The sequence below is a fragment of the Cicer arietinum genome, chromosome 2 (assembly GCF_000331145.2).
Source record: "Cicer arietinum cultivar CDC Frontier isolate Library 1 chromosome 2, Cicar.CDCFrontier_v2.0, whole genome shotgun sequence".
Taxonomy (NCBI): domain Eukaryota; kingdom Viridiplantae; phylum Streptophyta; class Magnoliopsida; order Fabales; family Fabaceae; genus Cicer; species Cicer arietinum.
In genome coordinates, this window is record NC_021161.2 from 46426694 (window position 1) to 46444866 (window position 18173).

At 25.4% G+C, this 18173-nt stretch overlaps 2 protein-coding genes across 2 annotated transcripts; both read left to right on the forward strand.

Annotated features, from left to right (window-relative positions):
- The first annotated feature begins 6079 nt into the window (after positions 1–6079).
- Positions 6080–7395, forward strand: LOC101509246 (LOB domain-containing protein 12-like). Its single transcript, XM_004490951.4, has 2 exons — positions 6080–6324; positions 7013–7395. Exons 1-2 carry the CDS (start codon positions 6169–6171, stop codon positions 7361–7363), a joined length of 507 nt encoding a protein of 168 aa, XP_004491008.3. The 5' UTR covers positions 6080–6168; the 3' UTR covers positions 7364–7395.
- A 5917-nt stretch (positions 7396–13312) lies between these two features.
- LOC101508931 (protein trichome birefringence-like 33) lies at positions 13313–17959 on the forward strand. The gene is made up of 6 exons (XM_004490950.4): positions 13313–13693; positions 13804–14035; positions 15773–15944; positions 16287–16486; positions 16761–16919; positions 17577–17959. Exons 1-6 carry the CDS (start codon positions 13510–13512, stop codon positions 17914–17916), a joined length of 1287 nt encoding a protein of 428 aa, XP_004491007.1. The 5' UTR covers positions 13313–13509; the 3' UTR covers positions 17917–17959.
- The last annotated feature ends 214 nt before the right edge of the window (positions 17960–18173 follow it).

The following is an 18173-nucleotide window of genomic DNA, read 5'->3' on the forward strand; positions in this document are numbered from 1 at the left end:
TTGGAGAAACCAAACGACAAATTTCTCAGTCTCAGCTTCCATTGTCTCTCCTTCCGAGGGGTTGAAATTTTTAAGTTAGGCCCTATATAGTATATATCTTTCATTACAATGTACTTCGTCGAGAAATCAAAATAATTCACATATTAATATATTATGTCTATTTTGCCAAAATAAGTGTGTTTGGATGAATTTTTTTAATAAGAAAATGCAGTTTTTTAAGTCATATTCTTTGTTATAAATTATTTTGTTTAAATAATAAATTTTTAAAAAATTGAAAATAAAGATATTTAATGATGTATTTTGTTAAAATTAAGTTTAAAAATTTACTAATTTTATATAAAACTTAAGAATTTGAATTAACGGATGTTGAATCTAGAGGAGTGAGTTAAACATGCACAACATAGAGAACTCGAATTTGAATTTTCTTTGAAAAAAGTATCTATATTTAATGTCAAATGAGTCTCGATTAAGATTACTTCCGATCCGATGACGAAAATCAATGGAAAAAAAGTCTAAAAATTTTAATTTTAACTTATAAAATATGAATCTTACAATGACCTTATGTATTTTCAAAATTACAAATTTCCCTCCACATGTTTCAAAATTTGCATAATGGTCTCTATAATTTTTCAAATAGACCTTTATATTTTTTTCAATTGTTGCAAATTGGCCCTATAGTTTTCAAGCTTTGCAAATTGATCCTTATATATATATATATATTTTTCAAATTTTGCAAAATTGTAGTTTTGGTCCAAATTTTCAATTTCACTTTTGGACAACTTTTCTTTTGATGTTTACATTTTTACCCTAAAACTTTAGAAACTACTACACTCATCCCTAATCATAAGTTTCCATTGTCTTTTTTCGCATATATTAAGAAAATTAGGAAGTAGTCAATTTAATGTGTTGAATTTACTAAAACACCCTTTTATACATAAATATATCCAATTTAACTTTTTATTTTTCAAGATAAATTAGTATTATTATCAAGGAGTATATATGACAAAATAATAATAAATGCAACTATTAACTTGATATAATGTTTATATTTAGGTATAAAATATTTTCTCAAATAATGCTTATAATTAGAGACATAATATTAAAAAAACTATCTGATTTTAAATAAATAATTACTCTACCAAAACAACAAAATATATAAATAAACTTAAAACTTAAAAAAGTTGTATGAGATAAAAGAAGAAATAACATTCCACTAAATCCTGATTAAAAATACCTAATTTTACCATTTATTCAAACTATTTTATTCATCTTGATTTAATTAAATTAATTTTTTTTAAAAAAATTATTCACACCTATACATAAAAAGATATCAAATTTTATTGTAATTTTTTTTCAACTTTATTATTTTTGTTAAATAAAAGTAAATAGACGAAAATATTAATATCGTCTTTACACAATAGTCTTTTTTGTTACTCCATCTTAACACAATAGTCGTTATATACAGTGATTATAAGTAATCTTCTTTAGTGAAAAAGTTTAGATATGACAATTATATAATTTGATTAAATTATAAATTATTCAATAATTATAGATTAAATATATTAGTTTTTATTGACTAAATAATAATTCAATTGTTTTTAATAAAATTAAAACACCGGAGGTAGTAATATATATAGTATATATACTAGTAATATTAATGGTAAATTAAACATACCAGGTCCTATATATTAAGCTTTTCTTTTATTGTTGAAGGAAACATATTAAGCTTGAAGAAAAACAAAGATACTCCCGTCAAAGCATGAAAGGAGAGGTGTTTTATTTTGAAAGAGATGAAAGGAAGCTTTGAATCATGTGAGGCAATTAATGCTAGGATAGCATAGCTAGTGTTTCAATAGTAGTAATCTCCATCGAAATGAGCTTCATTTATAATAATCCCTACAACTTAATTGCATGTCAGGAATCTCATTAATGCCTTGGTGGGAAGTTCTGTAGTAATTTCTTTTGATTTCATATTCACATAAGGTACACAACTTTGATGTAGTCTCATGTGGAATGGTACTATCTAAAATCTCTTCAAAACTCCATGGATATATGTTAGGTTTTTTAAAGTAGACATTTATGACCTTCTTCTATTTTTAAGGTTGAAAATATTATTTAATTGATGTTTATTTAATAAAAATAATAATAAATAAATATATGATCATTAAAATAATTTCATCGACCGAATATATCGTCTATTATCATTAGAATTTTAAGTGATTTTTAAACAGTGATTTTTAATAAATTTTATATATATTGTTTTGACTCATCAAAAAACTTATCACTATATCGACATCGATATCTTCGGAAGTTAATACATCTAACTTTTATATATATATTAATTATTTAATTAATTTACAACAATAATATGTGTATACTTACTTTTTCATATATGCATTTTTAATATCATTTTAATTTTTTTAAAGTAGAAATTTATTACCTTCTTGTATTTGTAAGGTTGAAAAAATTATTTAATTAAGGTTTATTCAATAAAAAAAATAATAAATAAATATGTGTTTGTTAAAATTGAATTCATTAAATAAATCAATGTCAATTAAATGTTATCATCTCAATCGGAAAAATAACAATAGTTATATTCCAAGCAAGCTTTTAATTCCTTGATCGGTCAAAAATCATCACTAATGTGTTACAGCATTAATTATTACATGCATGCATGAACGCTAACAAGTTTCAAGCATTGAAATAAACAATCTTCTGTTTTAAAGTATTTAAAATCTAGTAATCCAAATATATATAGAAAAATAGGAAGCGTTATTTTTTTTTTACTAAAAGAAAATACAAAGCTTTAGTGTGGTTGGTGTTATTTTTGAAGATGTGAAAATATATATTTTAAGTAGAGGTGTAGGTAGAATTAATTTTGATATGGATGGATGAATTCCAAATAATTGACTTTGCTTCTAAAATTAGTTATAACTTAAAGTTACAATTAAGTAAAAAAAGCAAAAAATTAAAATTATAATTTGTAATTTTGACTCAAAACATCATTTTTACAATGTTTAATTCATTTTTAAATAAATTTATTCAAACGAAAAATATTATACATTCAACCCACTATTAATTAAAATTAATTAATTCAAAATTAATCTTTGTCCCAAATAACCAAACACAAATTTAACCTTTAACCTCTATCCCTCTCATATATAGTAAATACCACATTAATTAGCAAAAGAAAATTGTCCTAAAGGTCCACTTTATACTTTCAAAATTATATTTGATTATTTTATTCTAAATTTACCGTCAAGTTATATGTATATTGTCCAAGCTAAGTAAATCTTACCATACATTCATGAAAATGAAAATGGTAAATAAATACCTAACAATTAATGATAATAATTTTATTAAGTTAGTATAATTTCAATTTACTATTTATATCTTTTTATGGTAATATGTACTTTCTTTCAATTTGCATGAAAAAACTTAAAGCTATATTCATTATGAGAAGGAGAGAGTATTATAACACAACAAAATCTCTACAAAATTATTTTGCAATCAAATACTTCCTCTGTTCCTCACTTTTGGTCCTTGTAATCTTATACACATATATTTAAAAATAATAAATTTAAATTAATTTAGTTTTTTACCTTTCATTTATTAAATAAAAATGAAATTAATTTAATACTTATTTTTGAATTTTAAGGATTAAAAAGAATGTCACTAATTATATTTTAATTTTCTAAACAAAACAAAGTTTTTAAACAAAAATAAAATACTTAAAGGAAGAAAAATCAGATACAAATAAAGTATTTATAAAAAAAATACTCCTCTGAGTTTAATCTTTAGTCATTTATATTTTTTATTTACTTTTGTCTTAAAATTTTAACTGCCATAAACCTTATATTACTATATTTATCACCTTTATTTTCTGATTGACTCTCTTCCGTCTGCCATTTTTTCCAGTCAAATTTTAATTGTTGAATTAATTTAATGATCAAAATATAAATCTATGAATCATCAAATTAATCTAAATCTAATGATTGAGATTTTACAAGATGTGTTAAGATTCAAATGCATACCTGATTTTCTATCAGTGTACATACTCCCTCCAATTTTAATTATTTTGAAAACAAATGTAATTAATTCAAATTTTGACAAAATATCTTGACTAGACAAAAAGAAATACTAACTAAAAAAATATATTCAAAAGATACAATTTTACATGATAACTAATTCTTTTTTTTCTTCTTTCTATAACAAACGTCTATGTCGTGCTAATCAACCAAATATTGACTAAACATACAAAAAAATGAAATATTAAGTCAAACTATACATTACTACATTAGATATAGAAAGAGACATGCTTTTGTTTTTTATACCAGAAAGATTTATAACTTGTGAAGTGATACTTGTGCATTCACATGAATGTTTTTATGTTTTATTTTTTATTTTATTTAATGTAGTAGTACATAAATTTTCTTCTTTGTAACCACCACTTCCCAAAAATACCCAATGTGGAGTCTAAATTCCCTTTATTCAGTATTCAAGATAAATTGAACAATTTAAATTTAATAATTTTAGTGATATAATTAAAATTTCCATTTCTTACCTATTCAAGACTTACAAAATCTTATATAACTTCATGAATTTAAGATTCATAGTAGGAAATTTGAACTCATACTTTGGACCGTCCCATGCCCATAGACTCAGATGTCAATGCAACTAACTAATTAAACAAAGTTAATCACACTTTATATTCAAACAACGTGTAAGCAATACTTGCCAACTTGCCTATCACAATCTACAACTATTTTAATTTTCCATTGGAACCAAAAGCCTATCACATGTACATGTAGTTGCCATTTTTTGTTTTAATAACAAGGGAATATAAGATGCATGTTCTGTTCTATGTTCATAATATATGTTTCAAAAAAAAATTAATATATGATGAAAGTGAAATCACTGAGTTAACGAGAAAAATGTAGAACTCTCTTTCATTTTGTTTTTTATTGACAAGTCAAACGCTATCCAATTTGCAGTATATGCTAGTATTATTAATATTGGGAAAAACTTCGTTCTCCCGGTCGGAATAGATAGAGATTTAAAATAATTCATAAAGTGTGATACTTTTATTTTATAAATCAATTTTAAAATTAGATTCAATATAAAAATTTTATAATTATTAAAAGTTGTTATAATAACATAATTATATATTTTTTTTTTCAGTGTATGTCACATCATTTACAGTTAATCTACACTAGACATTTTTTTTTATTTACTTGTCTTTTATTTTATATCATTTACTTTTAAAACATAAGCAAGTTAATATTTTTTATTAAAAAAATACTGAGGTGACAAATTATATAGAATTTTTTTTAACTCTTTTTGTTAAAAATTAAGAAAGCAACAACATTTATATTGAATTCATCAACTTCTCCATTTTGTAACATTTACCCTTATTTCTGGGTCCGTCAAATGACCGCTTATTTTAATTTGAATCAATAACTTACCAGCACAAGACCTTAATAAGATCTAAACAGAGGGCTATGTAGGTCCTTTTTTAGGGCAAGTAATTTTTTATTTCCATCATAGATATACAATTAATTAAAAAATGGCGAAGCTACCCATTGCCATTGAGTTGCTTTGACTATAAAAAAAAATATTTTTTTTAAATAAGAAATTATAATTTTATATTTAGGTATCCTAATAAAATATATTTAACTACTTCAAATATATTTATTAGTAAAAAAATTAGAAGAAACAAAAAAAATAAAAATTATTACTTGATTGATATATATAAATATTTTTTTGTATATAATTTTGATTGATATATCTATTTATACTGTTTTGACACTAGTGTCCTCTACTATAATTATAAAAAACATTTTAGCAATAAAAATTGTTAAAATATAATTAAAATAAAATTAAAAATGAGTTTCAATGAAAAATGAAATAGGAAGAGAGAGAGAGAGAGAGAGATAAACCCAATCATTAATTAATATTTTAAATCAGAAATTAATAAATGTCTTTAAGAGTTGAATGTGAGGCCATTAATACTTTGATTTAGGCCATTATAAATACACACATAACACTCCCACTCTTAGTCTCATTATGCTCTGTTCCTTTGTTTTGTCTTCTATTAACTTCCTCTGTTTTCAGGTTCATTCTTTGTTTTCCTTTCACACGAAAATTTCCTCTTTTGAAGAAAAAAAAATGGGTGGAAATTCTCCATGTGCTTCATGCAAGCTTCTGAGACGCAGATGCACAAAAGATTGCACCTTTGCTCCTTATTTTCCTTCTCATGAACCACAAAAGTTTGCCTTAGTTCACAAGGTTTTTGGTGCTAGTAACGTTAGCAAAATGTTGCAGGTACCTCGTACTCTTTTTGATGTAATGTTTACTTTCTTACATGATTTAAAGGTATACAAAAAATAACCTTTTGTTCTTAGCTGATCAATTAATTATTTGCATAAATAAATAATCCCGGAAGGCAGAGATTTTGGTACACATATTTTAGGTTCTAATTCTATAATTTCCTAATGTAAGAAACATAAAAAGAGAAACCTGAAATTGGTATTTAAGATCCTTTGCCTTTTTGATTATTTATTTATTATTATTACTATTATTAAAGTTTAATTTTTATACAATGTTAGTATAAATATTTTTTACCCTATCAATAAATTACAATAATTTTAGAAGTTGATATAATTAAAATCAAATATTTTTGATAATTTGATTTAGTAAGTACAATTAATTGATAGTGTAATTTTTGATGCAAGACAATATCAAAGATTGCAACATACTCTTAAAAGAGATTAACTCACATGTATATCTTTAGTGTAAAATATTTTACTTATATGTTAAATGTTTTTAATGATTCCATAGATTAACTAATGTATAAAAAATACTTACACTAAGATCTATATAAATTAGTAGTAGCATTATAATCATTATATACAACCACGCTTAAAACCTTTATAATGATTATGATTATTAGTAGTAAGTAGCATTATTTTGAATCTAAATGTATTATTTTTTTCCTGATAAAATGAATTAGGAGCTACCTGTTCAGCAAAGAGCAGATGCAGTGAGCAGTCTAGTGTATGAAGCAAATGCAAGAGTGAGGGACCCAGTTTATGGTTGTGTTGGTGCAATTTCTTATTTGCAAAATCAAGTTTCTGAGCTTCAAATGCAACTTGCAGTTGCTCAAGCAGAGATACTCTGCATTCAAATGCAACAACATGAACAAGTCATTAATCCAACTCAAGAAATCAACACAGATCAGAAATCTTATTTTCTTCAACAAGATGATCTCACTCAGTACCTTAGTTATGATTCTTCTAGTAATGTAATTCATGATTCTCTTAAGAGAGATAATAATATCTATGGACATAACATGATTTCTTGAATGAAATTTCATCATGTATTTTTGAGTTCTTAGACCATGGCCCTCACTTTTTTTTTTTAATTTAATTTTTGGTCTTTGTTAATTTGTAATGTGGTTAATCTATTTTATAAAAAATATTTGCACAAATTCTCTTCCTACTAAGTATGCAGTTTTTTTTATAAATATTTTTGTGCAGTTTTAAGATATAGGAGGGTATTTCTAGGGTCAACTCTAGCATGTGATTAAGTGACATAATGTTTTAAAAAAGTGACATAATCTATTTTTGTGTTTTCTTTTTAAAACTATAAAACTATAAGTTTTATGGTACTTTAAAAAAAAAGTGTGTATTAATACTATTAATATTTTTATCAATAAAATTTTATAATTTGTTCATGTGTATATTTCTATAGTATTTATTAAAATTGATTAAATTAATAATTTTAGTATATTTATCTATTTAATTTTGATCTCAGTAATTAAATAAATTGTTTTCATAATTGAAATTAAAATTACAACAAAAAATGTCATTTCAAAATAGACCCAAAAATAAATTTTAAAAATTTGATAGTATTAAATTTAAAATATAATCAAATTTATTTATAGATTACATGTTATTCAATCATTAGCGATTTAATTTGACAGTACCAAAACATATTAATTTTTTAATGTACCATAGAAGTCTCATTTTAAAATCTACTAGCATTACGTCGGTTCTAAACATAAAAGAAAGTTATATCAACAATAATTAATGTATTTGATCGTAATTTGAGGCCAAATATTCCAACTTTTATTAATCCAAATTGTGTGGTTACTCTTAGTATAATGTGATAATCATCGAGATCTATCATGAGTTAATAATGGTATTAGAGTCGATTGTTAATCAAGGTTTGACAGGATCAATAAATTAAAAATCTTCCTGACAATGGTGGTTAGACAGTGTGTCACACTGATCTTGAGTGCAAACGGCTACGTAAGTGCATGTGTATGACAACACTTTAATTTAAAATGTAGATTTAAAAGAAGATGTTTGAAATATCAAATTTGTTAAAAACACGCATTAGATAAAAATGTAGATTTTTTTAGTATATAATTTAACATCATATAAATGGTTCTAGTCTAATGTAATAAATCCCAAACCCCTGTTAATTCTAGATAATAATAACTAAAAAACCTGAACACAAATAGTGCCATAGAAGATACATTAAAATTCCATATGACAACAAATAACCATCAATATTCATAAATTCTGTCTTTTTATGGTGACAATATGAAAGTGATAGTAGGTATTCATTCATTTTTCTTTTGAGGGCTCGAGGACAATACTTCCAAACTAAATCTTGTTTAATAATTCAAATGCCTCTTGATCTTTTCAGTTATTTTCTCTTTGACTTATATTTATTCTTTCACTAAATTAAGTCAAAGTAATGCTTTCAAGTGCTTTACTTCAACACCAAATAAAAAAGGCTAAACCATATTGAACTTGAAGCTATATATGCTAATTTATATATCACGCCGCCATGTACATACAAACAAATTAAGCCGTTTCACTACAAATTCAAACACTTAACTGCACATATTTTGAGCATTGAACCTTAACATTAACGGCTTTCTAATCTTATAGTAGTATTTATAGAAAATCATTGTTAATTCAGTCCCTAATTTTAGACGTGAGGGCTATATAAGACAAAGTTTAAAGTTGAAGGATAGTGGTATTTTACAACTTAAAAAGTTAAAACATGCTACTAAGTAAATTTGAATACTTTATTTATATTATATACAAGTGATTAGGAAAGAAATTATATACATATAGTTCATAAGCTCATTTGATGATAGTTTAAAATACTATGATCCAAGGCATATTAAGATTTAAAGAGAAATTTAATATGAAGCATTTAAAATTCATGATAGTATTTTAGTAACATAACTTATAAAAAAATTATCAAAATTTATTTTTCAATGTTTAAGAAAATATAAAATTATTTATTAAAAGAAAACTGTTGATTATATATAATATTTCTTTTACAATTTTTTGTTAAACTAATTTTTTTTTTTTTTTTATGATTCTCTCTCCGTGTTTCCTCAACATCATTCACTAGTTGCATTTTATAATCAGAAAAGCTACTACAAAAATGGGCCTGCACTCTACAAACACTGCTACTAATTGTAATTTTGTTTTACTAAACTTATTGTATTGGACCTATGAAAGAAAATTTTATTCCATACTCTTATAATTATACTTCTACTTCACATTCTATTCAAATTATTCACTTTATCCTTACTCAAAATTTTTAAGCACTAAAAAATTTCAACTTTAGATTCCGGGAATCTTAATGGAGGATTCGGGTTTGGCTAAAAAAAAATGTTCAAAATGGGATTTTTAGTAAAATGCAGGAAATGGGTATAATTAAATGACCGTGGGTTATAAATTTTTGTAGAAATAATAGAGCTAGTTAGATAATGTTGTGGTGGGCTGGGCTTTTATCATTTGGGCCCGTTGCTCAAATCGACTGAGCCTATATGTAATCCTGAAATTTTTTATCTACTACTCGATAAAATTATCTTTTCATTTAAACAAAAAACATATAAGAGAAAAAGTTATTCCTCTCAAAACCAATGTGTCTTGAAAAACGCATTTAAATTTAACAAACTCAACATTGTTTAATTTTTGATAAGTTCTCAGTATAAGATTTTTCGAAGTATTGTGTTTCAAAATGAATTTTCTAAAATAATATTTAAATTAAAAATTGAGGATTCAAGTGTTGTGTTTTGATTTTTTTTTTAAATGGAATTAAAGTAGGTGATTTGACTAAAATGTGTAGGGATATAATTATTGGACAATGGAAATTATTTTTAGAGCAATTCTTCTAACACAAGAATTTAGATTTATTATTTGGACAAAAAAAATTATATTCCTTTAAAGGCATTTTTACCCTAAAACTTTAGAAACTACTACACTCATCCCTAATTATATGTTTCCATTGTCTTTTTTCGCATATATTAAGAAAATTAGGAAATAGCCAATTTAATGTGTTGAATTTACTAAAACACCCTTTTATACATAAATATATCCAATTTAACTTTTATTTTTCAAGATAAATTAGGATTATTGATAAGGAGTATATATGACAAAATAATAATAATAAATGCAACTATTAACTTGATATAGTGTTTAATTTCAATTAATTTAAAATTATATATTATTTAATTATTTTTTTTACTTTTTTCTTTAATGTATGTATTCAAAGTCTTGTGCAATTAATACAAAAATTATTCAATTTTTTGTAATACTGAAGTAATTAACTTGTCCATCATGAGTTGTTTGAATTTTATTTTTTATTGTGTGTATGTTCCTATAAATAATCATTTGGACAGCAAGAAGATGGGCCTGAATAATAACCAATGCGGAGTCTTGAATGTCCATGAAAATCTTCAATTAAAATAAATACAGTAACATTATGGTAACATTTTTATAATTACTATTTTTTATAAAGGTGAGTAAATTTTTTCCCCATTATTTATCTATTGATTTAAATGTAAAACTTAAGCCCTTTTTTTATGTCTTGTCATTTCTCTAACATTTCATTCCTTTTTTTTTTTTATAATCAATTTTTTAAATTTCTATACATTAATATATCATAATAGAGTTTCATTATGTGGAGCACATATTAATAATGAGAATTTATTAGACAATTTTTAGATTTCAAAGACTATTATTGTAGATTTGATCAAAGTCAAGCCATGGCTTTCGATTTAAGCTAAGATGGAGGGGACAAACCTATTATTTTTTTGCTTTTCAAATTGTTGTGGTGACCTTATTTCCTTGCATTTCTTGCATGTTGTTGAGATTTCAAATTGGTGCTCTAAACCTACGTTTGTTATTGCGTTGCTGACGCGAGTTTGTAAATATAAAACCAAACTAACAATAACTCATTCTTGTCAAAATGAGTTTGGATTTCATTCTTTAAAATTATCTCAAAAAATGAAGATGGTCAAATATATACTTACATTTTACAACTCTTAAAAGTCAGCTCATTATTGATAATGGAAGAGCTCTAATACAACTTCAAAACTTACTTTTACATGGTATGGATTGTGGGTCCAATTCCCACATTGTCACAATCCTTAACTCAGAGAGCTTGGATCTTATTCGCAAAAACTTAACTCAAATGATGAGGTGTGTAAATACATATATCCATCTAATTAACAACTTAGAACTTTGGCAATGTGAGACTCCAACACAGCTTCAATATATACTCCTACGTCTAGTGCGGGTTTTAAGTCCAATTCCTACATTATTATCTTTGATCCGACTCTAATACCATGTTAAATAAACTAGGATTTCATTACTAAAAACTAACTCAAAAGATGAGGGTGATCAAACACATCGTCGTCTATTTTTTCAAACAAATTGACAACAAGTATTTAGAGGAGTATCTTTAGTTGATTGACACCCTATTGATTGGGGTAGTGAAGTAGTGAAATATTTCTTATTGTTCAATTCTTTGGTGAAATCGGAAAAAAAGAAAGAAGGTTTTTCAGTTAGTATGGTTAATCGTTATTTGTATATTTGGTTGGAAATGAATGGTACTTTATTCCACGAAAAATTAGCAAATTTGGAGTATGTGTTCGACAAAATTAAGAAGGAGTTTATTAAGTGGGAGGATAAAATAAAAAACAATATTTTCTATATATCAGAAACAGAAAACTCTTCTTTGTAATGAGTTTTAAATACCTCTTATAAAAAAACAATATAGTTTGGTTTTAATACTATATATGTCAAAATGTGACGAGTACTTAATTTATGAAGATTAAAAACAAGTCCAACCAACTTGGTATAGGGAATAACATACGTTAATGCTTGTGTACTCAAACGTTAATTACTTAATTTCCAAACCAAACATAACCAAATTAGTGAATCGAAATGCAAAAACAACTCATCAAAAACCGACAATTACTTTGCAAAAGAGTAAAGTATTAGGAATCATTGGTAATTAGAACAAAAAATCTTGTTTGTTTATTTGCTTATAGTTGATACGTCGCTCTAAACATTTTATGTCCAAATAATTGTGTGTGTGTCCAAAATCTCTATGTTTTAGGTGAAAAGAAAAGTAACCACATTCGTTAGTTCCAATTGATAGCTAAGTGACACCTAATACCTCCTCACCCTCTCCACCTAATTTCCAAAACTTTATTATTAAAAAAAGACTCATACTTGTATTTATGTTATTATTTTTTATTTTCTTTCTAAGGGACCTATTTTGTTATTTGGTACAATTATTTAAAAAAATAAAAAAGGAAAGCCAAGTGATTATGATTGACAATCTTTCACACACCCTTGGCTTTGAAGTGAAGCAACATCTATAATTTCCTATTATCATCTAAATCCCGCACCACCCATTTTCTTCTGGTTAGTAGTTGTTATAATTATTTCTTTCTTATTATTTCTATTTTTGTGAGTGCATGCTATGCGCATGCTAATGTTATCAACAAAAATATAAAAAGTGTTAATTGCAATTTTGATCTTTTAATTTTCTAATTTTAAAATTCAATTTTTTTATCTCTTTTTTAAATTTATTAATTAAAAAATTATAATGTGATTTATTTTAAATAACACAATATTTAATGTAAATAATTAATACATATAAAATTACAATAAAATTCTCTAAAAATTTTAATTATAATTTCTGAAATTATTCATTTTTATATAATTAATTAATATACCTAAATAGTTTTATATTATAAGATTATATGTCACACTATTTAAAATATGCCAAATTAATATTTTTTCAATTAAAAAATTTAAGATAAAACTAAAATTGTCCGTTTTTTAAAATGTATTGCCAGATTATGTGAGTTGGTGAATAAAAGACTAAAATATTGCAATTATATCATATAAAAGTTTGTTTTTACTTTTTATTTTTCTTATATTATAAGGAAGCTGATTTAATACTTTCTACATTTTCCTTCCTAACAACAAATGCATAAGTATAATAATCGCTATCTTCTAAAAAAAAGTATAATCATGATCTTCATGACCTTCCACTTTCACCTATACATTCTTTGAATTAATTTTATTTTTTCTTCCAACAAGTGTTTGAGAGCATAGGTGAAATAAATCCAAGAAACACACAAAGATAGTTGAGTTTGGGTGAGGATTGGTGCAAATAATGAAGCCACCATTCTCACCCTCTTCCTCCATTCTAAGAAGTAAAGGTCGTTTCTCTCCTTACCTTTTCACCCTTCTAATTTTCATTTTCTTTGTTGTTATACTCTATGGTGAAGATTTCATGTGCATCTTTGGTCAACAACTCCAAAACTACTCTAACCAAGACAAACTCTTCTCCACAAATGGTGAGTTAACTCATTATGGCATTGATATTTTTGTGTTTGTTTGGTATATTTGATGTTTATGTGATGTAAATTGAATTGAGTAATGTTGTGTGTTGGGGGGGTGAATTAAGAAAAAGAGAGGGTGAAGAAGCAGAAGGTACCATTTGCGGTGGGAAAAAGAGAGGAAGAGGAAGGGTGCGATATATTCAGTGGAAGGTGGGTTTGGGACGAGTTGAGTCGGCCGTTATATGAGGAATCGGAGTGTCCGTACATACAACCACAGCTGACTTGTCAAAAACATGGGAGGCCTGATAAGGATTACCAACATTGGAGGTGGCAACCTCACGGTTGCGATCTTCCCAAGTAAGTGTCTTTATGCTTTTTTTTGTTCTTCTTAGTGTTCTTGTAATTTGTAGTTGAGAAATATTACAACTTTAGTAATCAACATTGGAACCATCTAAATATTATAGTGTTACTACTGGGATTAGGGGTGTTAAAAAAACCAAAAACTTAACTAAACTGCAGAACTAAACTGAAGCGAACTGTTTTTTAAAAATGGAGAACTGAACTGATTTTTTAAAATTAAAACCGAATCGAATTGGTTTTTAGTTTGAAAAAATCCAACCGAACGGATTTTCAGTTTGAAAAAACCAAACCGAACTGGTTTTCAGTTTGAAAAAACTGAACCAAATCCGTTTTTATTTCAAAAAACTTGAATCGGTTTTTTTTTATAGAAATAATTAGGGGTAATTATGTAAAATTTGACTTATATAAATAAAAAAAATTAAGTTGAACTGGTTCAATTCGGTTCAAATAATAAACCGGTGCACCAATTTATAAAATGTTTCAGTTCGGTTCAGTTTTTTCAAACTGAAAACAGTTCGGTTCAATTTTCTAATGGTTCTAATTCAGAACTGAACTTTACCCATCCCTAATTGTGATATAGATGAGTATAATACAAAAAGTCTCCATGGGATTTGAAAGATAGAAGAAATGAAAAAGATGCGGGTTATGATATTATCTGTCTACATTTTTAAAATAGTATTACATTACCGTCTAATAGAAAATTCATCATCTTATCATTTATGTATTAATGTAAAATTAGTTTACATTAAAAGTGTAATTTTTTTCTTCATATTATTATAAAATATAATTGAAATATAATATTATATAAAGTCAAGTTTTTTAAAATATCATGTTAAATTTAGAGAAAAAAAAACTTAATTTTATTGATCTATTAGTGTTTTAGTCTTTTTAAAAATATGTTTGATTATTTAATCAAATTTTTTAATATAAAATAAGCTTTAAAATAAATTAAAAGGTCATATCATACTTTGATAATTGTCAAACTGAGGCTTAAAATAGCTATAATAGGCAACATGTTAAATTAAGATTTTAAATTTTTTGTCAAGTCATATTCAAACTTTACAAAGTGTATCTCTACATTATTTGTTCTCCAATTTCTACTTCTGATACGTCTATTTATTTTGAAAAAATATTTTGTTTTTTTTTAATAAAATTTTAGCTTAAAAAGAAACTTAAAGTGAACCATTGTTATAGATAAAAGATTAAATATTAGTTAATGATAATATATTTTAAAAAATAATAAAAATAATTTTATCTATATTTCTATTATTTTTAAAAATACAATAATTATTAACTTTAAAGTCTTTTAACTTCCTCGTTAAAAAGTTAAAATAAATAAAAAATTTAAAAATAAAAATAAAAATTGTTTTCAAAAGTAATCATACCTATAGAAAACTTTAATTTCGGAATTTTTTTGTAGAAATAAAGATTTTAAACGTTTGTTGTTAATTTTTAATGATTAAAAGTAAAATAGGTTGTTTAAATAGAATGTGGGGTAGTAGTATATTGTGTAGGGGGTATAGGGTTAGTTTTCGCTGAAGAGGTTCGACCCAGTGGACTTGGCCCAATTGGGTCCATGATTCCTTGGGCCAATAAAGTTTTCGTTCCTATTTTATTTTCAATTGCTACTTTTACAACAAGCTACCATCACAACTTTTGTTTCATTCTAGCAGTGATTCAAAGTGTGCATAATTATAAATATACATGTTTTGTTTTTAAAACAACAAAATGCAGATTTAATGCAAGTTTGATGCTTGAAACACTTCGTGGGAAGAGAATGATGTTTGTTGGAGACTCTCTCAACCGTGGTCAATATGTTTCTTTTGTATGCCTTCTCCATCACCTAATTCCTGAAGATGCAAAATCTATAGAAACTTTTGATTCACTCACTGTATTCACAGCTAAGGTAAAGTATATATCCGTATTTTTTAACTGTCGTGTTTAAAAAACTTTTTATTCATTTTTATTTGTTGTTTTCAAAATGTTGTCAAAATTATTATTGTAGAAATGAAATGAGTTATAGATATTATAGGAACAAAATAAAAAAATAAATATTTTTTATCAAAAATAAAAAATTAATAATTTTTTTTTTTATATGTGTACGTATTGTTAATAACTTACAATGGTAATTAATTAAAAAAGAATGGAGTATCTTCCAGTTGTTGCTCCGTAATAATATATCATGTAACCAGAAAATAATAATGTTACATTTTACCTTTGTTGATTTACATGTGTTGAATTTAATCAGGAATACAATGCAACAATTGAGTTTTATTGGGCACCTTTTCTTCTTGAATCAAACTCGGACAATGCTATTGTTCATAGGATATCTGATAGGATTGTAAGAAAAGGTTCAATCAATAAGCATGGTCGAAATTGGAAAGGTGTTGACATTTTGGTATTCAACACTTATCTTTGGTGGATGACTGGCTTGGAGATGAAGATTTTGTATGTTTCCTACTTTTTATTTAAACAACTATGTTTATTTCAGACTTAGATTTTGTATAATGTAACTGCACGCAATCAACTATATTTGATCTAAATTTTAATGTATATTTTGATTTTTTTTTTAAATTAAAAACCTATAATCTAAAATTCAAATCATTTGATCTCTTTTTGGTAGATCAGAGATGACTATTTACGTAAAATCCGAGTTCATTAATTTTTCTTAGAACTTTTTTATTTTTTTACAATAGAAACTAATAACTCCTTAAAATTTCAGACTTGGATCTTTTGATGATGAAGTAAAAGAGATTGTCCAAGTTTCTACAGAAGATGCTTATCGTATGGCTATGAAAAGTATGCTTAGATGGGTGAGACTCAACATGAATCCAAAGAAAACTAGAGTCTTTTTCACTAGCATGTCACCTTCTCATGGAAAGTGAGTATACTTCTCTTACTCTAGCTATCTTTCACTCACAAATATTTTCAATTGCACTTTTTTACAACATTAAGCATTGGAATGTAGTTGATGAAGAAGACGAAATGATGTAGAAATTTTAAATTTAAACTATCGAACTTGAAATGTGAATTATTCGATCTTAATTAAACAGTTATAAATTTGTTGAAATATTGTTCTAATTAGATGTTTTACAAATTCCAATTACTGATGAGACGTTGGTCAAACAATTTTAAAGTTTGAATTACTAAATTAGTCTTAATAATGTGAAATTGAATAATTTAATCTTAAAATTAATGAAATTTTAAAATAAACATTGAAATTGAAAATCATCTACTATGTAAACTCTTTTGAATGAATCAATATTATGGTTCAAATTTTCAATTTTAAATATTATTTTAAAATTTATTAATTTTGAAAACCAAACCTTACAATCTATACAATATTGGGGATTGAAATAATAATTCACTCCTATTTGAAAAATTAGCATGTACAACTATGACTATCATAATTTTCTATGCTAACTAGACACTCCTTGTTGATAAAAAAAATTCCAAATGTTCTTTTAATTTGTAAGGTTTATTAATGTAGTTCAATGTCTCTTGCATCACCATTAATATTTCAACAAAATATATGCAGGAGTATAGATTGGGGAGGTGAACAAGGAGGAAATTGTTACAATGAAACAACTATGATTGATGATCCTACATATTGGGGTTCTGATTCTAGAAAAAGTATAATGCGAGTTATTGGTGAAGTGTTCAGCAAAACCAAAGTTCCTATTACATTTCTTAATATCACTCAACTTTCAAGTTACCGTAGAGATGCACACACTTCAATCTACAAGAAGCAATGGAGTCCTTTAACTCCAGAACAATTAGCTAACCCTGTAAGTTATGCTGATTGTGTTCATTGGTGTTTACCTGGTCTTCAAGATACTTGGAATGAACTTTTGTTTGCTAAATTGTTTTATCCTTGAAAAATGTTTCAAATATATGAGAGATTCTACTATTTTTTTCTTATGTTTTGGGTATGACACGTTCATTTGTAAAAGAAAAAAGTAAAGCATATCTGAATTAACATATTATCTGTTGCAAAAGAATATATGCGACGATAAAAAGGAAGAATGAAAGAAAAGAAAGAGAATTTGTGTGCAATGATAGCATTGTTCAAGAAAAAAGAAGAAATATATGAGATAATTTGAATATTTTTCCACTATCCTATAAATGAACTACC

Bases quoted from the DNA above. Each gene is read 5' to 3' on its own strand.
- LOC101509246 (XM_004490951.4), top strand. From the start codon at position 6,169: ATGGGTGGAAATTCTCCATGTGCTTCATGCAAGCTTCTGAGACGCAGA. The intron at 6,325-7,012 runs GTACCTCGTACT...AAAATGAATTAG, and splicing joins ACGTTAGCAAAATGTTGCAG to GAGCTACCTGTTCAGCAAAG.
- LOC101508931 (XM_004490950.4), top strand. From the start codon at position 13,510: ATGAAGCCACCATTCTCACCCTCTTCCTCCATTCTAAGAAGTAAAGGT. The intron at 13,694-13,803 runs GTGAGTTAACTC...GGGTGAATTAAG, and splicing joins CAAACTCTTCTCCACAAATG to AAAAAGAGAGGGTGAAGAAG. The intron at 16,487-16,760 runs GTATGTTTCCTA...TTAAAATTTCAG, and splicing joins GGCTTGGAGATGAAGATTTT to ACTTGGATCTTTTGATGATG.